The sequence below is a fragment of the Dipteris shenzhenensis genome, chromosome 32 (genome assembly GCF_047967505.1).
Source record: "Dipteris shenzhenensis isolate YYH24624 ecotype China chromosome 32, Dip_SZ_1.0, whole genome shotgun sequence".
Lineage (NCBI taxonomy): Eukaryota > Viridiplantae > Streptophyta > Polypodiopsida > Gleicheniales > Dipteridaceae > Dipteris > Dipteris shenzhenensis.
This window is the reverse complement of record NC_141627.1, coordinates 11779350-11806241: the sequence shown is the minus strand read 5'-3', so window position 1 is coordinate 11806241 and position 26892 is coordinate 11779350. Positions and strand designations below refer to the sequence as shown.

Sequence of the window (26892 nt, the reverse complement as noted above, 5' to 3'; positions counted from 1 at the left end):
CTCCTACTTTTCACATACACAAATTTCTTCGGATAATGCAAAATGAAATTCAAACTACGCCCAATAACTCATCTTCAATGTTGTTTGGGTCACTGCATATGCTTTCATGCAACACATATGCTAGATGAAGACCATGATCTCATGAGGAGAGCTTTCTCACATATCACCATTACAATGACTTCTAATGAGGAGATCTTTTCACACATTTCACACATCACCAATGCCATCTAATGAGGAAAACTATACACCTATACTACACATAACAAATGCCTTTTAATAAGGAGAGCCTTCCCTACATTTCACAATGTATGCGTAAAGTTATTCTTTTCACCTTCACATTTGTATCTAAAATGCCCCTCATGTTTTTCTCATGGTCTAATTACCGTTCATCCGCTACTACAAGGAATCTAGAGGCTCTCCTCACATTTTTTAGCACTAAACAATAAAGTCCAAAGGTGTAAAACTAGAGGGAAAATGTGAGTATTATGCCTTTAAGTTGCTTTTATATTTCACCCCAAAATCATGCCCAATGCATGAACTTTTGTTTGGGTCCAACATTGATATTTGTGTCTAAACTAGTTTCCCCTTGCTTGGAATGACATCTCAAATTCACATCTTCACATCAAAGAATAGAAAGCCAAAATGTGTTTAGAATTTTTGCATAAGGATGGTTTGCATGTGGAAAAGGAAATCACATTGCCAAACCTTTCATGTGTCAAGCCGACATATTAGATGTGTCACTAGACACTAACAAGCCCAAGTTAGAGGAGATGGCCAAGTGACGGCCATTGGGAGCTTGACGATTGTCACATAAATCATGTGCAAAAATGGTATAAGTATCATGTATGCATGTATGCATATATGCATATGCATATAATGTTGAGTCCAGTGCCAACTGCCCAAGTTGGCCCCTAAGTTAGGCGATGACTAAGTAGAAAATATAATTTGGAGTCTCGTGGTGGCGACTGCCTAACTCCACAAACTGACAATGAATATTTTCCCGCCGGCTGAGCACCCATTGTGCTGCTGGAGTTTGCCACCAATTATGGAGATGGAGCTTGGGGGAGGGTTTTAGGTCGGAAACCATTGTTGAAGCTGGTTCCATCAACCGACCGGACTGCAGCAGCGCGTCTCGAAAATCCCAACCACCAGCAGGGGGATCTCCACGCCTGCAAGCCCAGTTTTTTGTGACTAGATTGGTTTCGGTCATACGCCAAGAACTTGTGCGATTAAGAGGGCGAATGTCCACCCGTGTGGTCGGCGCGAGGCAATGAAGATATGCACAAGTTATGGATACATCATGGATGCACAAATGGATTCATAATGTATGGAGGTGATGTAAGATTAGAATGGCGAGGAATGCATTAAATTCCCAAAAAGGGGAAGGGGGAAAAAAAAGGCAATACTTTGAGAAAATTGGGGGGGGCAAATGGGAAGAGGACACTTGTCACGCAGTTCACGCGCAAAATGGTACGAGTATAAAAGCTGAAGGAGCACACTTAAAGCTGACGATCCTTGTTTGATTTGGCTTCTGTTCAATCAAGCATTTCTCTCCCCTCTCTTCGATACATCTCCAACATGGACATCCTTGCTGTTCGCTCTTCCCCTGTCGCCAAACGAGACGAGCATACCTACAAACAATGGTTCGATTACGCAGATTCAGGTTTGCCTCGTATATGCGCTTCACCAATTCTCTTGTATTTAAATGCATGCAGCAGCTGCCTCTCTTTGCCTCTCTTCTTTCTTTGCATCAATCCCACCGATTTAGCCCCGGATCTGGACTGTTGGCAATGTAGGCTCGACGGGATTTCTGTTTCCCGTCAGAGTTTATCTGCCCGTCTTAGGTGCTCTTGTACTCGAGCTTTGGCTATATTTTATAATGATTGAATCACGGTTTCCGGAGCCGGACACCTCTTTTTTAGCGAAAATATCATCCCTGATCTAGGATTGCACGTGAAGCGGCAGGCACAGTCTAAAGGTGAAAATCATGTGGTCCTTTATTAAAGCCTGAATGGATTTCCACAAATCCGTCATGGAATTGTCAAAAATTAGATTCCCCTCCTTTGATGGTAACGAGATGGCAAATATAGCCCGAAGTAAAGATGACGGGAGACTGGAACCTCAAGGTCGTCTTATTATCCTTTTAGTGAAGAAAAATATATGAGGAAAGTTGTTCCACTTTTGAGGATCTGCTGTCAGTGGATGCGATCCTTGTACAACCGACTCTCTAGTGCCGTGTAGCACCTCAGGACTTGCTCGGGCCGCCTCTGCCTGTAGGTCTGAACTCTTGAGCGTCACACGTCTCCCGAGTTCTTTGGTAACCATCAATCATTATTTCTCCCTGGTCAGCTTCGTATGTCCACCTGGTAACCATCAATCTTTTTCCCTGGTCAGCTTCATATCTATGTGGCTGCTTTTAGCGAATGCCCTAGGATTGCTAACCATATGCAACAATTGAGCATATTCCCTTGCAACCCCTCCCCTACAATGCCACTAACTCTTAAACCGATTGTCTTTTCATAGCATCAATATATAGCTACTGTCTCATCATCGTTGCCCCTGGGCTAGGAGCTGAAAGAAAAGCGTGCCTCTATCGTGAAGCACATTTATAATATTTTAATGTTCAATGAAAAGTGCATAAGGGAGACCACTTGCTGCTTTAGTATCTGCTGCCTAAATGTATCCTGTAAACTGCAAAGGCATTTTGTCTCTCTTGGTTCCTAGATGCAACAGCCTCCATCACATACCATGACTCTCAACTAGGTTAGAATAAATCCCCAGTTAGATTAAAGGGATTTAATTATTGGCTCACGGATTTTCAAACCTTTTGTAATGGTGGAAAGGAAGATGTATTGTTTGTCTTGGCAAGTCGCATTTAAAAAAAAATAAACAGAAAAAAGACTTCTATTAAGTATAAACAAATCCCGCGAGAGCAAAAGCTCAAGCTGGAAATACATCATGCGGTGCATGAGAAAACACTCCTCAGAAGGAGGTAGAAATGGTCGTAGATTGATCTCTGATTTTCCTTAGTGTATAACACTCGCCCCGTGTTATACACTAAGAATAGTCTCACTAGTAAGGGGATTCCAAAGTCTGTTACTCTCACTACTCTCACTAGTTTAGTTTGATCTCTGATTTTCCTTAGTGTATAACACTTACTCTGTCTAGCCTACACAACTCGAGGTAGATAGGATATGATTCGAATGACTCCTGTAGGAAGGATTTTTGTAATTACTGCTCATGGCTTCTCTAAAGCCAAGAGTTTGTCATGGTGCTTCAGTTTATGTTTTCCTCCTTGGCAGTCGAGCTTATTTTGGTATTCAGCCCTTGTTTTGCTTGGATCTAGTCTACTTTCACAGCCTGTTGTTATTGACTTCTTTCTGAAGGTGGTTTTAGCCATGAGTGGTTTATAGAACATGGTCTAACTGACCTTGAGAGTTCGAATTCTTTGCCCCCCCCCGGCACCCCGAGAAAAGAACTTTCTATAAATGCTTGAAACAAGATGAATGCTCATAAAGCATTCAAAAGGCCTGCCTCAAATGCGTAGCTTGGAAAAGAGAGAGAGAGAGAGAGACGACTTCAATGTGCATGAAGGAGAAGAGGGGGAGGGGGGGTGGGCTTGCCTTCAAATAGAAAGAGAGAGAAAGAGGGAGGAATAGGTGGAGATAATCAATCATAAAAAACAAAAAAACACACAAGTGGACCAATCAACAATTCACAATAAAAACTTTAAAAATTCTGTAACTTTGCCCATCTCCAAACTGAAGCCTTCACTAAGGCTACCTACGGCAGGCCAAAAACCAACTATGCAAACGAGTCATCCATGAGGTGCTGATTGTGGAAGAAGCGCTAGAAAAAAGGGCTGCTTGTCAACCAACGTGTTTTTAGAGAACCCATTTCACAGCGTAGGGAATTTCTAAAACAGGGGCTAGCAACCAGGGTGGAGGACTATGCATCCAGCGAATGCCTCACTCATAGATACATCAAGGACACTTGCAGGCCAAGCCTTACAGAAACGTGCCCACCTCTTTGTGGTTGTCAGAGATCTTGACGACCCACTCTGCTATATGGCCTGTAGGATGTAGATAATGTCTTGCTTGATGGCAACTAGGGTGGCTGCCAGGAGGTTATGATGGCCTCCCATCGCAGAAATGCAGCGGGCAACCTAGATGTTCCAAGCGGTGATGATGGACACCATCTCCCATAACCTGTCCTCTGGCAATGGCACAGGGCGCTGTTGGGAGCAGATTCTGCAGGGCAGCATAGTTCGAATTCTTATTTTGTGCATGATATTGGTTCTAATACCAAGTCTGATTTTGATTGTGAAGGTTGGGGAACTGGCCATCTATGCATGGGATGTTATTGTAGGATGCATACTGTTAATCTGGATGGATACCCACGGTGATTTCTTTCCTGAAAACTTTTCTTCGTAGGGCGAGAGGACTTTTTTCAATGCATGACATAGTGATCTTGAGTATTTAGCCTTGAGAGGGCCATTGCCCAAATTTTGTACGGGCACTTTCATTGGTTGCCTGATGTTTAATGTAGGATGCATACTGTTCAGCTGGACCCATGCCCACGTTAAATCTTGGTACTTGAAATGAAAGGTGATTTTTTTTGTTAAAATTTCTTCATAGGGTGAGAAGACTTTGATGGATTGATACCTCATTCAATTATGCATGCAATCAAACAATTGTAAACTCAAAGCTAAAGCTCATGAAGAAACTGTCAACCGAGAAATAAATTTGACGTATCAGTTAAATCAAGCAATTCAATTACTCTATCAAACTGATCGGGCTTGTTGCTCTTACAAGACTTGTCAATGGCCACTAAGGCTCTACCATCTACACACTCACTGCAAAAGGCTCTACCACAACCATCTACACACTCACTGCAAAAGACGGCAAGCTTCCATAGCTAAAAGAATCTTGTAATCGCTAAGAGAAACCACCTCATCACGTGCTTGCGAGCAGCTCACAAACCTTCAACCTCCAGCTCTGTGGAGATGCCAAAGGTCGTATGTCCTCCCTGAAAACGTGGAGATTGACTCTCATTGAACAGTCTAGAGAACAAGAATGAGGGCGGCTCATCCTCTTCTACAACTACATAGCCAGCTGCATGCAATGAAGTCACATGGACACTCACCACGTCTAATTTCACCATACAAAACACCATAACTATGTAAACGACCCCATGAGGATGAGCACTAACTCCAACAATCCCCCCCTCAGCCGAAATGAGGGAGAAAGTTGACTGTGTAAACAAGACAACTACTCCTGAAAACTTTTCAACTAGTGCTCACAAAGAGCATGACTCATCTTGAAAGCAAAATCCTGATCACGGAGATGATCGACCTCAGCCAACATAGTATCTTGTTCTTGTTCTGGTCTTCACTGCTAATGCCTTGTCTTTGGTCTGCTCAACTGTTCGTAGCATTGCTTAGTGTAGCCGTACTTCTCTATCTGCCCCTCCTTCCCACAGTACTTGCATTTTCGAGTATCACGTCCTATCTTCTTCTTTTTATCAGTGGCAGCATACACTCTGTTGTCATACAAGGAAATATTATTGCGCTTCTCTTCACTTAGCAGCATCCCTACACAGTCGAGAAAATCTATGTCATCATTAAGGCGCAATATACGAACTCTCTCTCCATCTTGCTCCGGGGTAATCTTCTTAACAATATTGCCTTCTTGTCTTCATCCTCGACTCGTGCTCCAAGATCACTTAGCTGCCTCAGTAAAGCTTGCCTCCGATTCAAGAATACTCCCAATGTCTCAGACTCCTTCATCTGAAGGTCAAATAGATCTTGCTTTAGGTTCGACTTCAAGTGCTTCATACAAACTTCGAATAGTGTTTCCAGTGTTTGCCATTCACTGCTGTTGTGACTTTCATGTCGAGATGGTTCAAGTACTTTGGTCCTAGAGCTCTCCCCATATAGCCAATCGCCTTCTCATCTTTTTGCTCCCACAAAGGTATCTTGTCTAGATGCCATGACGCAAAGTTTTTGCCAATATTGCACTGTGCTTGTCCTTCTTTGATTTGTCCATTGTTACAACCTTGTAGGATTTAGGAGAACTTGAAAACACGCCTCAGTAAGGACGTCGAGAGAGGGTCTCCTCTTGTGACCTCGATTGCCTCTCTGTCTTCTTACAACCGGGATGGTCGACCACGCCTTCTTTGATGTGTCCATTGTTACAACCTTGTAGGATTTAGGAGAACTTGAAAACATGCCTCAGCTAGGACATCAAGAGAGGATCTCCTCCTGTGACCTCGATTGTTCTCCGTCTTCTTATATCCGGGATGGTCGACCACCTTGGATAGGTTTCCTAGACATGCATGAACCACAGTGTTACTATCACGAGGGACCTCTGACAACAACTCACAAAACTTCCGACCTTGTGGCTTTGATACCACTGATGGCTAGATATCTCGTTCAATTATTCATGCTAGATATCTCGTTCAATTATTCATGCAATTAAACAATTGTAAATTCAAAGCTAAAGCTCATGAAGAAACTATGAACTGAGAAAGAAATTCGATGCATCAAACAAATTAAAACACTTCAATTACTCTATCAAACTGAGACCGGGGTTGTTACTATTACAAGACTCATCAATTGGCCACAAAGTCTCTACCACAACCATCTACACACCCACATTGCAAAAGACAACAAGCTTCCATACCTAAAAGCATCTCTTAACTGCCAAGAGAAACCACCTCATCATATGCTTGCCAGCGGCTCACAAACCTTCAACCTCCAGCTCTGTGGAGATGCCAAAGGTTGCATCTCCTCCTTGAAAACGTGGAGATCGACTCTCATGGAACTGCTTGGTCAACTACGTAGCCAACTGCATGCAATGAAGCTGTAAGAAAATAATACAACGTTTGTGCTCAACAGATAACAGGATCTCTTACGCAAGAGAGAAAACAAGATAGTATGGAGAATAAAAAATTTGATTACTGTAGAATTGATACAATAGATGGCGTTGCCTCCCAACCGTGCGCTCCTGTGAAAGAAGCTTTGATGGCGTGCTGGAAACAGTAGCAGACGGAGGCTGAATGCTAAGGAATCAAGGTTGTTGTAGCCAGTGATGAAATGGGCTTCACGGGCTTGCTCTTATATAGCCACCAGTCGTAGTCGGTTAGGCTCAATTGGGTGGTGGACCCAGTCCACCCAAAACGGTCGATTGGGGTCGGTCCCGAAATAGGCCACTGACCATACGATAGAACCGGTGCGCATAACATAGCCATTTGGGATCATCTGAGGTCCAAATGGACCTCGCAAGAGTGGGCTGCCTGTTAGAAAATACCCAACAGAGGGTACACGCAGCGGAAATAATGCCCAGGAGCTCACACAGTGTGCGGTGTGGGTGTGGAATCACAAACTTCTTTACTTATGTGCATTCAATAGGTGTGCAGACTCATCAATAGACAATGAACCAAACCAGATAGAGAAACCACCAAATAATATATTTCCGTCCACAACTATGGACACAATACAAAAGAGATAGATCCAGAGTCCCACCAATGGTGTGGTCCTCTGATCTTACCACAAAAGTCTTTCTCCTATCTGCTGGCTATCTCTAGACTAGAGTCCGCATGCTCCACCTCGAGCGTGAGTAGACTTTCCGTCTAGAATGATCTTCTCCACCTTGCTGTCTGGAAACCAGTTAGCTAAGTCTGCAGCACAAGATACTACTTTCTCCTCCTGACTGTAGGCCCAAAGATAGCCCTGCTGCTGCTCCTGCTGCTGGTGGAATTGCTGCTCCAGATGATGTGGAAATGAGGCCTGAATGGCCTCCTTATATAGGCCCCAAGGCCTGCACCAAAAAACCGACCAGTCTGTAAAAACCGACCTGCTGCTGCTCCTGCTGCTGGTGGAATTGCTGCTCCAGATGATGTGGAAATGAGGCCTGAATGGCCTCCTTATATAGGCCCCAAGGCCTGCACCAAAAAACCGACCAGTCTGTAAAAACCGACCCAGTCTGTAAAAAACCGCCCTTAAAGGGCTCACAAGTCAGGCCTTTTATGGCCCAAACTTCCAGGGCTTTTGGCCCTCCATTCAAGGCAAATATGCAGCCTATAAAAGGCCTGCCACCTGCCCACTGACAGTCACATTCCTTGCTGCAGATCTGAGCCTGCACTCCCTGCCATGTCTGCGCCTGTGCAAACAGTGCGCCTCGTCCGCAATCTGTCCCAGACTGTCTTGCTTCTGCTCCGTACTTTCCTGGCCCTCTGTCCTGCCCTTAACAGTTCTAGATGTGCTGCCCTCATGCCAGCCATGATGCTGTCTATGTGGCAGCCCCTTTCTCTCTTTTCCTGTTGGGCACTGCCCTAGGTCTCCCTCCCCCATGCTCTCCTCATATGGGGGCTTACAGATGGGGAGGTGACCTTTCCAACACCCCCTCTCACCGACACATCTCAGCCCAATGCCAATACGTCGATGAAGATGCTCCAGTAACGGTCGTAGTCCTCTGGAACCTTTCGGTGTCGAAATCTTTTCCTGGCTTTTCATCCAGTGGCTCCTGCTCCACTAGGTCCGGTTCCGCTTCCGCACACCATCCTGGTACATAGGTCCGTCTCTGGTAGCACCTCCTGGTACCACCTCCTTCAGTCACATTCCCGCCTCTGAACTTGAGCAACCCAGCCGTCACGATCTTCCAGTCATCCCTCTCATAATGAGTGAACAACCTGGAGTCTTCCAGGCACCATGCTCTGAGGGTCTGTTTCAACCCGTCCTTCCTTTGGCAAGGTCTGCAACCAATGAATTTATCCAGATAACCTGGACCATGAACTCTCGCTGAGTTCTCAAGCAGGTACTCTTTTGGCTTTAGTACTCTTTGTCCACAACCTTCTAGCAATCTGCGTCCGAGATTTGAAGAAGCACCCATACTTCCCCTTCTGCCTTCGAAGAAGGCCAATTCCTTCCAATCTCTTATCACCTGAGACAAATGAAGAGCAGAATCTTTCCACAGCATGCTTTAAAGGCTCAAATGCAGAATATCAAATACATACCAGACTATTGTACTGCCTGAATGTTCGCTCTGAAAGCAAACCCTCTACCTCAATGAGGCACCCGCCAAGATCCTGTGTAATCCTATACTGTCCCCTTCTGAAGTCCAGCATCCATCTGACCATGAGACCCCAGGGCTTTCTATGGAATCCATCCTCGTGTCAGTGTCAACAGCCACACACCTGGAAGGTACCAAGCGCTCCATAATGTCCTTCACCTTCACAAAGGTATCTGACTCCTCGTCGACCCAACTCTCTATGTCAGACATCCTTATTGTGATTTCGGGATCAACATACCTGACCTCGGTAACACTCGGTGATGTCACCAGGAACAATTCTTCGATTACCACATTAGCTTTGGCCTTTCCCTCTGAATCTGGGTCAGACTCCTGTTTGTTTTTCAGATCCGCCTTTTTCTTTCTGCAGTCCTTTGCAAAATGTCCGAGCGTATCACAATAGAAACACTTCTTCTTGTGCTTCCTCTTCGAAGTCCCCTCGTCATCAGAGTCATCTTTATTGGACTTGCCACTGTTAGGCTTGCCCTTTCCCTTACCTGCGGAATCCTTCACCAGCATCGCCTTGTCATCTTTGTCCTCGTTGTAGAGCTTCTCCCGAGCTTCCTCCTGTAGCAGTAATGGACACAACTCCTCAAATGTCAGAGGTTTGGTCCGTTGTCCTGCTGTCACAGCCGTAACAAAGCTCTTGAAACTCCGAGGCAATCTCCTCAGTACCATCAAGGCCAGATGGCATGAATCTGTCTTCTGACCAATCGCTGCTAACTGATCCCGCACCACCTTGACCTTCGTCAAATGGCTATGTACCGTATCGCCTTCTTCCATATCAAGATTGTAGAGTTGATGCTGAAGAAGCACGATCCGGGAGGTATTATCTGTCTCGTACAGATCCTTCAGGGTGGCCCACGCCTCTACTTACGTCTCGGCCAGCTGGATATGCGGAAGAACAGAGTCGGCCGTAGTCCCTATGATTATTGCCAGGGCATGGGCATCTCTTTCTTCCCAAGCTTCAAGCTCCTCTCTGTCTACTGCCATGAGTACCTTCCCTTTACTGTCCACCATGTCTGCCGGCTTTGACTCCTCTCCTGTGGTTAGCTTCCACAACTTCCGAGCCACTAAATGACTCCGGATCTTCACTTTCCAGATCGGGTAATTAGTCCCGTCTAGGTTCCCAGACTCTCCAAAGTTAGGGATAGTGAAAGAGAGAAAACTGGAGGAGGAGGAAGGGATAGCAGGGGCTGAAGAGGCTGTCGACATCTCTGCTGTATATACCACTCAGCAAAGTCAACCAAACTCAAATTCAGTAAACCAGAACTCTGAACGCACCTGACTGAACCTGAGTCACCCTCCTTCTCGCAAGGGCACAATCCTCCAGTCGTGGAAGTCGATTCCCTAGAGCTTCTGAATCAGGGTCGTCCTTCAGCAAGGTCCCTGCCTTCAGGCTCCCACACCTGTGAGCCTCCTACTTGGGCTCTGATACCATGTTAGAAAATACCCAACAGAGGGTACACGCAGCGGAAATAATGCCCAGGAGCTCACACAGTGTGCGGTGTGGGTGTGGAATCACAAACTTCTTTACTTATGTGCATTCAATAGGTGTGCAGACTCATCAATAGACAATGAACCAAACCAGATAGAGAAACCACCAAATAATATATTTCCGTCCACAACTATGGACACAATACAAAAGAGATAGATCCAGAGTCCCACCAATGGTGTGGTCCTCTGATCTTACCACAAAAGTCCTTCTCCTATCTGCTGGCTATCTCTAGACTAGAGTCCGCGTGCTCCACCTCGAGCGTGAGTAGACTTTCCGTCTAGAATGATCTTCTCCACCTTGCTGTCTGGAAACCAGTCTAGGTGGGCAGCTTCCTGTTAGCTAAGTCTGCAGCACAAGGTACTACTTTCTCCTCCTGACTGTAGGCCCAAAGATAGCCCTGCTGCTGCTCCTTCTGCTGGTGGAATTGCTGCTCCAGATGATGTGGAAATGAGGCCTGAATGGCCTCCTTATATAGGCCCCAAGGCCTGCACCAAAAAACCGACCAGTCTGTAAAAACCGACTCAGTCTGTAAAAACCGACTCAGTCTGTAAAAAACCGCCCTTAAAGGGCTCACAAGTCAGGCCTTTTATGGCCCAAAATTCCAGGGCTTTTGGCCCTCCATTCAAGGCAAATATGCAGCCTATAAAAGGCCTGCCACCTGCCCACTGACAGTCACATTCCTTGCTGCAGATCTGAGCCTGCACTCCCTGCCATGTCTGCGCCTGTGCAAACAGTGCGCCTCCTCTGCAATTTGTCCCAGACTGTCTTGCTTCTACTCCGTACTTTCCTGGCCCTCTGTCCTGCCCTTAACAGTTCTAGATGTGCTGCCCTCATGCCAGCCATGATGCTGTCTATGTGGCAGCCCCTTTCTCTCTTTTCCTGTTGGGCACTGCCCTAGGTCTCCCTCCCCCATGCTCTCCTCATATGGGGGCTTACAGATGGGGAGGTGACCTTTCCAACACTGCCCCGGGAAATGCTCCGTCTACCCTCAATGCGGTTAGTCAAGGGATGCCTTCCCGCACTTGCATGTAGCCTAGTTGGCGGTGTGCCAACTCTATCTGAAGCCGTCCAGCCATCAGGCCACACATGGCCCCCATCTGGTGTCCAAACCAGGACCCAGCGGATAACCAAGCTACTCAAATGCCTTCTTCTCATATGGGGGGCTTACAAGTAGAGTTAGCTGGTTCCCGCGTAGTTACATGAGAGTGGAGCATTGATATCTAACAGAAGCCACGTGGACACTCACCACATCTAATTTCACTGTAGAAAACACCCTAACTATGTAAACGACCCCATGAGGATGAGCAGTAACTCCAATAGACTTTTATCACTTGCATGATGGAGTGATCACCATGAGTATTTAGACTTGGAAGGTTATTGTCCCATTTTTGTAAGGCAATTTCATAGTTTTCCTTGGAAGTACATATGCCTTTATGAGCTTCACTTGGGAAAAATATTTATAAAGAGAGGCACAAGTTAAATAGTCATCATTTGTAGGAAGCTTGTTGTATGGCAGAGGAGCCCTGGTTTCAGTATGTGTTGTTATTTGTGAGAGCCAACATAAGGTGATTATTTAGTACATTTTGAATCTTGACTTTTGTGTTTCTTTAGTGCTTTGGATGGAAATGCTTCTTAAGAATTTGTAGCTTGGTATTTGTTCACTTCTTTACTCTGTTCCTCTAAGCAGTTTTTCAGCAAATTTATCTACAAGCATTGCAATGAACTGTGGGAATGCATTGGGATGTTGGACTACAAAAGTATGTGTATTGTTTTGGTTGCTCTTTTAGTGGACGTGTTGTGTATTGCAAATCTTGAAATAAAAGAAATGTGCTACCATGCTAGTGTTCTCGGTTTTCTGCGAGCCAAGAATCTAATGGATTACTTGTATCTAAGATGTCTTGCTTTTGTTGTTATCAATGTTTTGGCACTTTGTCGGCCTTTAGTATTGTGTCTGTGGATCATAATAGATTCTCTAGAAGGGTTCTTTTCTATGTGACTAATGATGAATTGATCCTATCTCGGTATAGATGGCGATGGAAGGATTACAGGTGTTGATGCTGTTAATTTTTTCTCTCTTTCAAAACTTTCAAGGCCAGAGCTTAAGCAGGTATCACGTGATGCAGTTTTTTTGGTGGGGGATATCTTTTTGATAAATTTGTTGAGTGTGGTGATTAAAATATGTATGATGCTCCTTAACTAGGCATGAAGGTCACTTTGGAAAAAGTTTCAAGCGTCGTTATGTTTGAAACTTTAGCTTCTTGGTGTCAATTTTTTATGTGCTACCACCAACTCTACAACACTTGACTTTTGCTGTAAAATAAACCTCTTTTTTTTGAAATTACAGCAAGACATTTTCTCTCTTGTATTAAGAATGGAAGGGGAAGGGACATATAACAATGAACTTATTCCTTTTCCTCCATTACCCCAAGGAGAGAGAGAAGAGTACCTTCACCCCCTCTTGAAGAGGATGGATTAGGTGAGAGTTATACACATCTTGAGTATGATAACCCACAAATAGATTTACAGCAGTCTCTCCTTCAAGAACCTCTTGATAGGGAGTTCTCCTTTCGTAATGAAAGAATAAATGAGACCAGCCAAGAATAAGGTGATGAGTTCACGCCTTCAACTCAAAACCCAGTACACATGGATTATAATCCAAGTGCAAGAATATGATAGCAGCATGCATATATGCAGCACGGCACTGATAAATTTGGGTGACAATTTATACAAGGGAATACCCACAATCACTTCTACATACTTGTATATGCATGCAGAACCTGTTGTCATAAGATCTTGAAAAATGCCATAACCCTCCCTACGCTGGTTTTCATAAAGTTACTGGCTATTGGCAACATACCAGCTCTTTACAAGCTTTTCCATTGACGAATCGTGAGGAAGGTATATATAGCTTGCATACTTTGTGAAAAGGCCAAATATGAAGATGCAAATCAACAATGCTTCAAGAGAGGTGGTGGAAGCCTATCACAACCGACTTTGTTACAGTGATTCCCAGCATTGGCAATGCCATGACATGGTTTGGCAATGCATGTGTTGCAAGACGATCAGGAGCAAGCCAAGCAAACTGAGGAAGGAGGCAGTGCCATCTTGAAAGGGAAGTGCAGGGATGTAAGTGCAAAAGCTACAACAGCGAGCTAGTCACATAAGGAATGCGACTTTTGTGACATTCATCACTGAGAAGGAGATCCATTGATGACATGATAAGGACTACAAGCTGAAAGGACAATGGGACCTTTCTTATTCAAAAATAGATCTGGAAATGTGCTTAATTCGTCAAAACTTATTATAGTCACCGCAATTGTAGACAGTCGAATCCAAAGGGCAAGTACTATGGCATGAAAAATCAGTATAAGCCTTGTAGGAGCCTTGCAAGAAAGCAAGGTTTGCATCATATAAGATGAAACATGAGATTTGCATGTCATGAGGGTGGACCGCAAGAAGAGAAAGCACAAAAGTTGATTAACGTCTAGGAAAGAATGAAGGGTCTATGTGTTGGAAATGTCACCTCCCTATCTGTAAGCTTCAAAGGAAGGTCAGCCAACAGTAAGGCTGGTTGGGGCTCGTTGAGCCAGCCAACCAGGCCTTGGTTAGGGCTGGTCAAGAGGGCTGGGTCCCTGCATGGAGGAGGGGCTGCAAATGGGGCAGCACCCTGCCCTTATATAGAGTCTAACAAAGCTGGTTGGCTGGCCAATTGAGTCGGCCAGCACACAGCCCAAAAAGGGCAGCCCACAGCCCCATTTATGGGGAGCTGTGGGCTCGGTTGGGGCCAGCCTGAGTCGGTCAGGAGCCCTATCATACTAGTTGTCTGGGCTGTAAGCTGTCATTATTTGTCATTTTACAAGCCTTTAGGGAGCTGGTTTTGGTCCTCTCTATGTATAAAGAGCAAAATGTTTTCACTGCAGGTGTGGGCAGTGTCGGATTCCAAACGTCAAGGATATCTTGGGTTTCAAGAGTTTGTCACTGCAATGCAGGTTATCTTTGCTTAATTTTTCGCTTTACTGGAAAGATAAAACCATATTTTTGTGGTCAATCTAGTTCATAGAACAAGGATTGTGGTTGGATTTAAAATGGGGACTTGCATAAACTACAGATCATCTCTCTTGCACAAACCGGTAATCCAGTATCAGCGGACATGCTGAAGGATTCAGGTAACTGCAGATGTATTGGATTTATTATGTCAGGGTATTGCATTCAGAATACAGTACTCTTTGTAAGGCGATGATCAAAAATCTTGCAAGTCACCTAACTTAGTGTGTGCTGTATTTATCAATTGATTTTAATGGAGAGATCTTCTGTGTTTATTTATTTTCTTTTACAGAGTTGGAAGACATTAGTCCTCCGGTGATGGAAGGCTTGGAGGAGTTATTGGCTGTATGTACTGGTTGTATATCTATGATCATAATCAACAATATTGAACATCTTTGTAACACATTTATTAGATGCTAGACTGTAATGTCAATGCTCCAAATATACTTATTTCTTCTTAATTTGTTCAGAAAAGCCGGCTACCACCGACAGAGGTTTTTGTAAACGGTCTGCAAACTTCTCTGTTGACATTTAAACTTTCTTATGTTTCCCAGAATTTCATTGCATGTCTACTTGATTTCAACACTTCATACGTATACAAATAATTTCCTCATGTACATTGTGTTGTACATATTGATTTGTTTTGGCTGATCTTTTTTATGTAGAGATAACCTTGTTTGGAACATTTTTAGGAACTTCACCACAACTACAAGCAACGACAGCTCAGTGGTTTTCTCAGAAGTCTAATAAGAAGGTAAAGACTGATATGACTACGCATCATCCTTTCAAAATGTCTAGATGTGAGAAGCAGATGGAAAACATTGCAGTGGACAGCAGTAGTCAGTTACTACGTTCATCTTTCGTTGTGAGCTGCTTTATTCATTTATTGGGATGACTATATCATAACAGTGTATGTCCTTGGTCCAGATTCCGATGTCAAATGTGACATCTGTTATTGATGGTCTTAAGAAGCTTTATGTGGAAAAGCTTAAGCCTTTGGAGGCCACCTACCTGTTCCACGATTTCGTTTCATCTTCGTTGGTAAGTTCTGTTTCATTCACGAAACTGCTTGTTGAGCTTTTATGGGTTCAAGATGACTATACACAATTAGCTGGCTTGGACATTTGAGGATACATGGTGACTTCTTATACTAACTGCTACATGTGTGCTATGAAGGTTCTTGGAATTTGGAGTTTGTGTTGGTTTTGGTGAAGATCGTAATCATAAGTTTGCTGGAGGAGGTTTCAATGCCTTGGAATAATAATTCTTGCTGGTTGCACTAAATATATTTTGTACAATGACACGAAATGTACATCAAGGTTACCTCACCAAAAAAGTGATTTCCACTTTCAAATAATCCAATTCATCAGATGCATATGAGGCCTCCGGTTGAGGGTTTAGGTAGTAGAATTTGCAGTTTGATTTATAACCATTGAGAAGTGCCTATTTTAGATTTCTTTTTAGATTCTTTCTTACCCACTACACTTGCCACTCACCTAGAATTGTTTAATGGAATAGACGATGCCAATAAGAATTGGAGCTTCACACCTGTTCTCTCTTTGGGTAGCTATTCTTGAATGCTTAATGGTAGAATAAGGAAATAAGAATTAAAGTTTCAGGCTTGTTCTTCAGCTGCCAGGACCCTGGGGTAAGAATCGAGATGCTAAAGACAAGCTTTTATACTGTTTGCTGTGCGTGTACTGCTTCATTAATTTGACTGCACCTCTCAAGATATTAGATTTACTGGTGATTTCGAGATAGGATATTGAGGTCAAATTGCACCCGAAGTAAAAGATCCAGTATGGAAGGAAGACTGCCAGTATTAATGATGAAACTGAATTGAGAAAGAGATTCTTGCTTTTTTGGCCATTTCTTGCTGCTTGCCATCTCTCACCCACACACTCTCATCTCTTTCACTCTCTCACATTCTCACACTCAATTACTCACCTATATTCACAGTCTCCTTACACTCACGTTTACACTCACACTCTCACACTCACGCTCAACCACTCAACACACACATCCACGCTCTCCTTACACTCACTTTCACAACCTCATGCTCAATCACTCACTTTTTCACACACAGGCACATACCCACATGCACGCATGCACACACTCATGCACACATGCACGTGCATGGACACTTGCTGCCCTTCCTCGGACCTCTTTCCACACCTCTCAGATATTCGTCTTCTAGGGAGAGGTTTCTTCCATGTGGGTTTTGAATCGTCTGGTGTCGTAGTTGTGGTGCTTTAGCTAGTCCTTTAGCCAGCTCCAAATTGCTCGCCCCCTCACCTTTTTCAATAGGTTTCGACTCAGTGGAGGAGGACAAGAGGGATACCGCTTTTTCATCAAGTCTTGATCTTCCTGAGGTTTATTGCCGGTTCTTGGCCACAATTGGAGCCTCCCTCAGCTTGGTCACAAGGTTCCCCCTCTCCTTGGTTTACTTTCTTCCGTAGCAGAGGCAGTTAGGGCTGATGGGGTCCTGAGGTTTATGATCGTTGTTACTGACCCTAACATCTCCAATGGCCGTCTTATGTTGAGAGACTAGATGCCTCTCTTTTTTGTGAGATTTCGGGATGTTGGGATCTGTCACAAGGATGTAAATTTTGAATTGAGAAATTGCGAAATTCCGTTTGAATACCTTTAGCCTGCATGTGGCAAGGCCTTGGATTGTTAGGTGGGCAAAGGACGCCTAGGAATTAAATGTGCCTCGGGGTGAATTAAATGTACCTGCAAGCTCATAGAGTGGTAAAAAGGAGGGCATGGCAAATATGCCACGTGGCAGGATTCCAATCAAGGAATTCACTACGTGCATTACTGGATTGGGAATGAGCATGGCAATTGGAAGCTTCACGTCGCATGGGTGGCGTTGCCTTGTTTGTGACGGAACATAGAGTCTTCATGTAGGTGGCTCTTAGCGTAGCTCTTGCGGTGGCTTTTGACGAAGTAGGGAGCAGGGGCTGGATTGCGCGGGTGTTGTCATTGGAACACACAATTGGAGGAGCACTCAGCGAGGCTCTAGAGTAGGAGCTCTATGGGGCATCGCACATGCGGTGGCTGAGGGTTGAGACTCCTTTCGTCGCTAGTCTTGGCTAACAGGTGAATAGTACGGACTATTCAACTCCTTTAGTTGCTAGCCTTGGTTGACGGGTGAATAGTACGGAGAATCCACGTCATGTGGGATTCCTTGGTCGTGTGCCTTGGCAGAGCAGAGAACATCTCCTTTTCCCTTCATGTAGTCGGCGGACCTGGTCTTAGAGTCTCTCTCTCTCTCTCTCTCTCTCTCTCTCTCTCTCTCTCTCTCGTATGACGCGATGGAAGAAGCGGGCTTTTCTCACATGCAGGATAGATGAGGTGAGCAGATCCTTTCGAGGAGGCGATCCCACTATCGGCTGTGGGCTTCTCGTAGAAGCAAAGGCGCCTATTCCTATCACAAACCCGGGTGTCTGGTACACATATGCATGCTCTCTTTATGATGTCCCAAGCCAGGCACTCCGAGATATGTTAAACATACCCAGGCCCACCAATTGCTGTTTGCTACATCTCTCGCTTTCCCATCACCTCTCCATTGCATTCTGTCTTTGTATCCAATACATCAATCACCCAAAATGCATTTTTTATCTGGGATTTCAGTGCATTTATTTGGCATTTAATTTGTATTTCTACCACCTTCTTTTGTTGCACATGGCCTTGCTTCAGGCCCTTCCCATCTCTTTCCAGCTCAGCCTTGTCGTCCACTTTTTTTTCTCCCTCAGAGAAAAGAAAGTCATATTTATAAACTCCTTAGTAACACGGACACCAAGGCAAATACAACTCCCCAAAAAACACAAGGATACCACTCTGGCTGATCACTCAACGGGGAATTACCTCGTACAAAGGGCTGAGCAAATAGCCACTCCAGTGGTAATGCCATATTATACCACCATTTTTGAGATGAACAAAAGGTCTTGGCTCCCATATACTGATAAAAGCTAGAGTCCATCTCATCTACCTCCAAGAGTGATATCTAGCCAAATCCTGGCCAGTGTCTCTGAGGCTCATGTGGTTCGCTGCTCTAAATACAAGAGACACAGATTGGCCCCAAACCTTGGTGCCCCTTTTGGTATTTCTTTATAGATTGGAAAATCCCTGAAACGAGGTCACACAAAGGTTACAATTCCTCCTGCATCATGGGCATTCCACCACCCAATAGGCATTCCGCGGCCCAAAGCATAACCTTTGCAGTCCTTTGCTCTGGCCAATCATGGTAGAAGGCATTCAATTCCAATGCATATAACCACCTTCAAGTGGTCCCAGCATCAACAAAGGAGCTCAAGGCACATCCCAAGCTGTCATAGCATCAATTCATTGGCATTTAAGGCTTGCACAGAGCCCGGAGCTGTTACTAGCAGCCACACTTGACCACACAGCTCTCCAAAGCTGTCCCTAGTGCTTTCCCTAGCTCCCTCTTGTGTATTTCAATGCTATGGATCCAAAACAGGTCCGCCTTCATGAACGGCAGCCCACAAAGAGAGAGAAAGAAAGAAAGAAAGAAAGAAAGGTGTATTAACGTCTTCGGGAGACCTCACGGGTCTATGAGACAAAGTACAAAATATATATGTAACCCATACAAGCCACTGTGGGCTGAAAGCAAAGGGCACACTAAGGCCCTTGCTGAGTACTAAGTGCTAAGAATGCAAAAAGCTAGTACAAAATAGTAGGAAAAAGAGCAAGCAAGTACTGCTCAGAGCCAGAGCTCCAAGTACATGTGCAGGCTCAATATAACCCAGCTCCCTGATGGCCCTCTGATGTGATGCAAAGAGCTCACGCATATGTGTCTGTTGGACTGTCTCCCGCGGTGGCAGGGGGTGCTCTCTCTTGGATTTCTGTATCCCATGGGCTACATCGAGAGTAATGCCTCATTTTGGCAGTCCCCTCTGAGGAGGGCTGAGATAGGTCGGACCTCAATTGTGCGTGCTCTGGTCGCCCCATGTGTCGTGTGTGATCTCCGCGTCTCGTCCAGTCGTATCCTAGTGACGGATCTCACTGCTGATCCATAGTGCTCTCGTCTCCTCAAGCTCCTCCCCCTCGATCTCATCTGGCGCTGGCTTGGATGCGTAAAAATCAATGACGTGTGTCTGTGCACAGTCTAGCTCGGTGTCCTGAGGCATCAACTGTAGCTGATCTGTGGCCTGCCGCACAAGGGAATCCCTATGTCTCCGCATCTCAATCAGGTAGAGCCCAACGCAAACCTGGTCGGGGAAATGTATCAGTCGTGTGAGTGGTTCAAAGCTGAGCCCCTCCTGAAAGAGACAATGGTATCATCCTCGGATCTCATAATAGGCCGGACAGACACAGAGAAAATGTTCCTCTATCTCGACCTCCCCCATCGTGCATAGTCTACAGACCCGCTGCTCTCTAGGTATGCCAACCGCTCTCCCAGCCTCAATCTGCAACTGGTGGGAGGAGACTCGTATCTGTCCGCCGATAGCAATCCCCAAGGCATGTGAGACTCTCCTATCCTCGAGGTACTAGGGCCCGATGATGAAGCCTTGCTCCGATATCCTCAGAAAAGGTCATGGTAGAACTGGGTCTTGGTGGGGAACTCCTGATCCCCCCCTCCCCCCCCAAGCCTGAGATGTGTGGAGCTGGAGAAGGTCATGTGGAAGGAGCTCCGGTGGTGCATCTACTGAAAGGGGGGGAGCCTATCCATCTGGATACCGTGGCTATCAAACCATGTGGACACCCGCGCATACCATGTTGTATCAAAGCCTCTCTCTGCCAGTCGTCGGGATGACTCCAGTGCCAATCTCGGTAATCTCCACTGAGGTAGGGCCCAAACTCTGTGGAGAAAGGTCATGGTCTGGAAGAGGGCGTCCACCTGAAGAGGTGTCATGGCGAACTCTACCTATATGATATAATGGGGAACTGAAGGCTTACTCCGAATCATCCTAGATCCCATGATCACCTGTAGCCTCTCAAATCCCTTCCAGTCAGTAACTGAAAGGTCACTCCCCCAGCATACATGGCAGTCGGTCTTACGAGAGTGTCAAAGAGCCATCCCTTGTCGGTGGATCTTGGAAATACACCTGGAAGCACTGTCTCTCTAATCAGGCCAAGGCACCCTTCCCACGTGTGAGTCGTGCTCTGGCGGCATGGGTCATCGTGAAGCCTGGTCCCGTGAATACTGCCCCTATGTATGTGTAGGACTGCACTATCTCCACTGGCTGCCCTCAATAAGTGAAACTAGGTCGACGTTGATGTTGATGAAGCACTGCTTGGGATGTGTTGAAGATCATAACCTTGGTTTTCCCAAGATTGACTGTCAGGTCCCTCTTTCTGCAAAACATCTCCAAGGCCTCCAAGTGTTTCTGCAATCCCTCGACTGAGGACGAAATGAGGACTATGTCATCTGCGTATAGTAGTATCTGTACCATCAGATCAGCTAAGAGGGAGCCCTCTCCTCCTAGGCGATCAACAAAGGATGTGATCTCATCAATGTATAGCCCGAAGAGAGTCGGTGAGAGGGGGTAACCCTGCTTCACCCCTATGGTGCTCTCAACCCAATCTGACAGCCCCCCAGGAGCGCAGACTCGCCCTCTAACGAACTCATATAGACTCATCACTCCCCAGATCATCACCTCTGGGAGATGCAACTCCTGTAGTCCCCTGATCAAGCGAGAGCGAGGGACTATGTCGAAAGCCTTCCGAAAGTCCACAAATTCATACTCTGGAGTGGTGAGAGTTCAAAACCCTCCTACCACATCTTGATTCTGCCCAAAGCAAGGAAGCCAAAAGCATCCCTACCTATTTGATACCTCCCACCTGCGCATCTCGGTTTCTCCCTATCTCCTATCTACTGCAGGTTGTGCACGCCCTCGTATCTCTCAGCTGTCTTGGGAGCATGTTTTCAAATTCCCTCGTTCACAACCTCCCTGCTCGACTGCTGCTCCTCCCTGCAGCCCACCCTGCTACTCCCTGCTGCCACTTGTTGCCTCCTAGCCTTGGTCCCTCTGCACGTCTCTTCCCCTCTAGACTCCCCCTGCCTATTCTTCTTCTTAGATGCTTCCCTCTCTTGCTTCCCCCTGCCCCCTCACTGGCATCGCTGCTCTTTCGCTCCTCCCCCTGTGGCCTGCTCTTTGCAGCCCCAGCAGCCCAATGGCTCCCTCTCCACAGATCTATCTCTCCCCCTATTTTTCCTTCCTACTCTCCACTTCTTGGCTCCTAGTGTGCAGAAGATCACCCAAAGTATTGAAGAGACATGATGGTAGGGAGAGCACTAATCTAGCACTAGAAACTAGGAACGGAATGGAAAGATGGAAAGCATGATGGAAAAGGCAAGAAAGTACAAGTGCAAGGCAATAACCAAAATACTCACATGTAGATGAAGCTTGATGTTGACTGATATTTAAAGACTCAAGACAAGTACAACAATTTATAGTGTGCCACTAGACTCTAGAAAGTCTACAACTTCGCTTCCTCGATGATGGCTCTCAAGGTAAAAATATGATCCAATGTGGAGTGTTGTCTCCAAAAGCTTGCCTACCCAAGGGCCCGCTATCCATGATCCTCTGTATGGCTACTGATCGCCCTGTCCAATACTGATCCATAAATCTTAGCTAGAGTGTGGCCAATCATGAGAGTGCAGTATTTCCCAGTATCCATGGGGTCCCCTGCCTTATGTATCGGTACAATGGTGGTGGTGTTCCAAGTAGATGGGAATCCATGGCATACGGCATGGTTGAACATCTGCGCTAGGACTGGGGCTAGGACCTCGTACCCATGTGCAAAAGTGCTCAGTGCGTAGTCCCTCATGATCTGGTGATCTCCGGTTATGGAGTCGCCTAGTACAGCCCATGGCACCGGGACCTGCGGCATGTATCAGGTTCAATGTGAAAGTTCTAACAGCACACGTCCTATCCTTCTTTATCCGAATGAACACATCATGCTTTACAAAGAGGTTTCTGCTGCAGATTCCTTATTCAGTTGTCCACTTTTAGGTGATTGCCTCTGTATCAGCCTGCCTAAGCCTGGACCGTCAATCGCTAGAACCTTGAATACAAATAAATGTATCTCTTGATATCAAACAAGGAAATCTGAGTTAGTGAGGACACGTGATTCACCTACAATTTTCTTCCAAAGCTGACACATTTCAAAAGACACTGGTATTTGAAGAATTTAAACTGCTGAACTATTTATAAAGCATACTTCTTTTAACATACTATCAATGATTCTGTGACAATTAAATAACTAAGCTGTGTAGCTATGCAGTATCTGCATGGTATTGGAAGCTTACAGTTCTGTCTTCAAACTTATCCATGGGTTAGGATGGAATAGTATGATTTTATATTGTCTATATGATTGCCTTGCAGACTGAAAGTGAATTTGATGCGAAGCCTATGATCATGCTGCTTGGTCAGTACTCTACTGGGAAAACCACTTTTATCAAGCATTTGTTGAAAGGAAATTATCCAGGTGAGTTGGAGAAGCAGTTACTATTTTAACTTTGCCCCCTCGTAGCTTTTTCTTACTGCAGTTTTGTTCAGCGGGAAATTATAATGGGTTTGGTTGGTGCAGGAGCTCACATTGGACCAGAACCTACGACAGACCGTTTCGTTGTCGTGATGGTATGTGATCAAATTCCATTCAGGGCCTTATGGATAAGTTTTGTAGTCTGAGCAGTTTTGTTGGATAGTTTTTATTTTCTGATTATGATTTTGCCCGATGTTGTTTTGGTTAAGTTGTATTGTTTTAGTGGTATAGTTGAAACAAGCTTTTTCCTTATTGGAACCCATAAGAAGCATATCGTTAATTCCACTCAAACACTCTTTTTGGCACATGAGTTCCGTTTGCAATTCTCTTCTGTATACGACTGGCAGAGCCAGTCCAAGTGGCTCACTTTTACCTAGAGTGCATTTTGCAATTTGGATTCCTGCCCCACTGTGTATCCACATCGGCTCATCTAGCTCTGTCCGTTAATAGGCCAAGTGAGGTTGAGGAGAGAGGCATCTTTGTCTGACTGATGTTGGTGGTTATTGTGACCGTATCATCCGATGGGCATGTGGAAGAGGGAGAAAAAGAAAGAGTGAGAGGTTCTGGACTTATTTTGGATTCTGTTTTCATCCTTTTTACATTATTGATGTTTCTGAATTGGGGTTATTTTTTTTGTATAGGGAGGTACAGACAGCAGAAGTGTACCAGGAAATACCATTGCTGTACAGGCTGATATGCCCTTCAGTGGGCTCACAAAGTTTGGTACTGCATTTCTTTCTAAATTTGAGTGCTCACAGATGCCACACCCTGTAAGTGATCTCTGATATTGATTGCAGATACTTAATGTTTGCCTTGCAAGAGGATTTTTTCTGCAACATGGCATCTAAACTTTGACTTGTTTACCATGCTATTAGCTTTTGGAACACATTACATTTGTAGACACACCTGGAGTGCTTTCTGGGGAAAAGCAACGTACACAACGCAGCTATGATTTTACAGGAGTGACTGAATGGTTTGCTGCTAAATGTGATCTTATCTTGCTATTATTTGATCCACACAAGTTGGATATCAGTGATGAGTTCAAACGTGTCATAAATTCTCTTCATGGACATGATGATAAAATAAGAGTTGTTCTCAATAAGGCTGATCAAGTTGATACACAACAGGTACGATAGACTTTTCTCTCTGTTCCATAGTTTCTTTCACAAGTAGAATATCTGGGTGGTTGAATAATAAATTACTTAATATGGTTTTGTGAAGATTTCAAATTGTTGCGAGCTCTTCTGGACCTCATACTATTCTTAATTGTATCTGTAGTTAATGAGAGTCTATGGGGCATTGATGTGGTCTCTTGGCAAAGTTTTGAACACTCCGGAGGTGATGCGAGTGTATATTGGGTGGGCAACTCTGCAGCCCTCACTTTGGCAGTATTTTCATTGTTGGACTTGCTTATGCATCTGCCAGGGAAGCTCTGCTGTTAAATGCCAAGATGGAATTGCCATTTTTTAACAGCACGGTAGATGCTTAATTGATTAATGTACCTATTAGATAGTGGATGCATGGCCCACCAGCCTAGCAGAACATTTTTGCAAGATGTCTTCTGTTATGCAGTTATGTAGGCCTGGAAGCAGGCCTGTCAATCAATCAATCAAATCTTGACTGAAGTCTCATTTCTTGAAATATGTGCGCACAGATCATTCAATGATAAACCGATAAATGAAAGGGCTATAGGTCCAATTGGCAAAGAACTTTTTGAGAGGGAGCAAGAAGACCTGCTTGTAGATTTGAAGGACATACCTAGGAAATCCTGTGATCGACGGGTAAGCTCTTATTCTTCTGCAATTTGTTTAAAAAAAATATGAAATGTGCCACGGATGCCAAAGACTCCTCTCCTCGGTGGTGCAGATAAATGAGTTTGTCAAGCGTGCACGAGCAGCAAAAATTCATGCATACATAATCAGTCATTTGAAGAGGGAAATGCCCGCCATGATGGGCAAAGTGAAAACACAGCAACGTCTCATTGACAATTTAGAAGAAGAGTTTGCAAAGGTCTGTACACTACTTGTTTAGGAATTATTTAAGGGTTAACGTTACATTGTTTCAACAATACCAAATGACGTAGAAATGAAGGTTCTCTATTTCTTTTGCAGCTAGGTTCTCTATTTCTTTTGCAGCTAGGGGTAACGTCATGTCTTACTGATCATGCTGGTTGTTTGTTTGTCTTGCTGAAGGTCCAAAGGGAGCATCACTTACCAGCTGGAGATTTCCCAAATGTCGATCACTTCAGGGAGGTCCTATCTGGGTACAATTTTGACAGGTTTGAGAAGCTAAAACCCAAGATGATTCAGGCTGTTGATGATATGCTTGGCCATGACATTCCAAATCTCCTGAAGAAGTTCCGCAATCCATATGACTGAAGCACAGCCATCATTGAGAATTGTCAAGTGAAGATATCTTCGGAGTATCAGTCCACCTTATATGGGGTATGGAATGTCTTCGACACACACGGTCAATTGTGGCTGGCAAATGGTGGAGCTCTTGTATTTAGCTCTTGCTCAATGCCAAAGCTTCTAAATAAGCTTAGTCTAATTCATTCCATTCTTTGACTTCCATCATGTAAATTCATCCTACAAAATGGAGTGGTGAACTGAACCTTCTGAGTCTGAGGGGAATCCTTGTTTTCTCTTACCATAGTACTAGCGATATATTCATCTGTTCTGGTGGAGATCTCCACTGAATGCTAGATTGGTGTTTCATTTTCCCTTTTCTATGAGGAATTACAGAGGCAGGTATGGAGGGTTAATTCAAGAGTTAACATTTCATCAGTCATCTCAGCTGAGTGAGTTACATTGATGTATACTGCGACCAATGTATTAAAAATTTATCTTTAATTGTGTAAATGAAATTATTTGGATTTGAAGCATAATTGCAAGAAAAGTTTTGTACGTTTTGTCGTTTCGACAAGTTTCGTTTTGTTTCGACTTTTCGGATGAAATGGATAGGTTTCGAATTGATACTTGATATATACCCTTATAGGAGCGAATAAGATACGTCAAATTTATGTGAATTCATCTCCTTTCTCAGGTTCGGATAGGTTTCGAAATGATATATATACAAGGATAGGGGAAAAAAGGATAGTAGCTAGTCCTTGCTATGCGTGATGGAGTTATGGTTTTCAATCTTATGAGTGACTATCATGAGATTGAACCTACACTATGTTGTTTTTTTAGAGGATGAGTTTGGGAATATTCTTGGATTCATCTAGGTATATGTTATATTCAAGTTTAGAGTGAACTAAGAGAAATACAAGTCAAGAACCTAAAAAGGAAATTCAAAACACAAACGTATTCTTCAAATGTCTTTAAATTCAAGTGTTAAATCTCCTTTCTCAAGTTTCAACTTTAGACCATTTAATATTTATGGAGCCAAAACTTAAAAGCATAAGGATTCTAGAAAAAACGGCAAAAACGTTTATTTTGATTTGGGCGAAACAAAGGTTTCATTGAGAGTGTTTTGTCCTATTTCGAAATGTTTCGTCCGTTTTGTGTTTTGAGGTTTTGAACAAGATGAAACAGGTTTTCATGTGACTATGATTTGAAGTTTGCTCCCTTTGATCGCCCCTCCCACCATTCACAGACACACATGCACACAGGTGCACGGATGCAAGTTTCAACAATTTCTAAGGTCTTAGATGGGAGGTGTAAGAGATGTGTGGGGTTCACTAGAAGTTGTTTTTCATGTTTGAGTATTTGTCTTTGCTCCTTGAGTCCATCATTGGTTATGTACTTCATGTACTGTGGCCTAGAT

The 26892-nt window shown here is 44.5% G+C and overlaps 1 protein-coding gene across 1 annotated transcript; it reads left to right on the top strand.

The window, feature by feature from the left end:
- Positions 1 to 1513: 1513 nt before the first annotated feature.
- On the top strand, positions 1514 to 25947 carry LOC147880303 (EH domain-containing protein 1-like). The gene is made up of 16 exons (XM_087370686.1): positions 1514 to 1663; positions 12594 to 12673; positions 14487 to 14555; positions 14675 to 14732; positions 14903 to 14955; positions 15081 to 15117; positions 15303 to 15364; positions 15538 to 15651; positions 22965 to 23067; positions 23170 to 23219; positions 23766 to 23894; positions 24000 to 24251; positions 24403 to 24482; positions 24779 to 24905; positions 24991 to 25134; positions 25317 to 25947. Exons 1-16 carry the CDS (start codon positions 1579 to 1581, stop codon positions 25500 to 25502), a joined length of 1629 nt encoding a protein of 542 aa, XP_087226812.1. The 5' UTR covers positions 1514 to 1578; the 3' UTR covers positions 25503 to 25947.
- Positions 25948 to 26892: the final 945 nt, after the last annotated feature.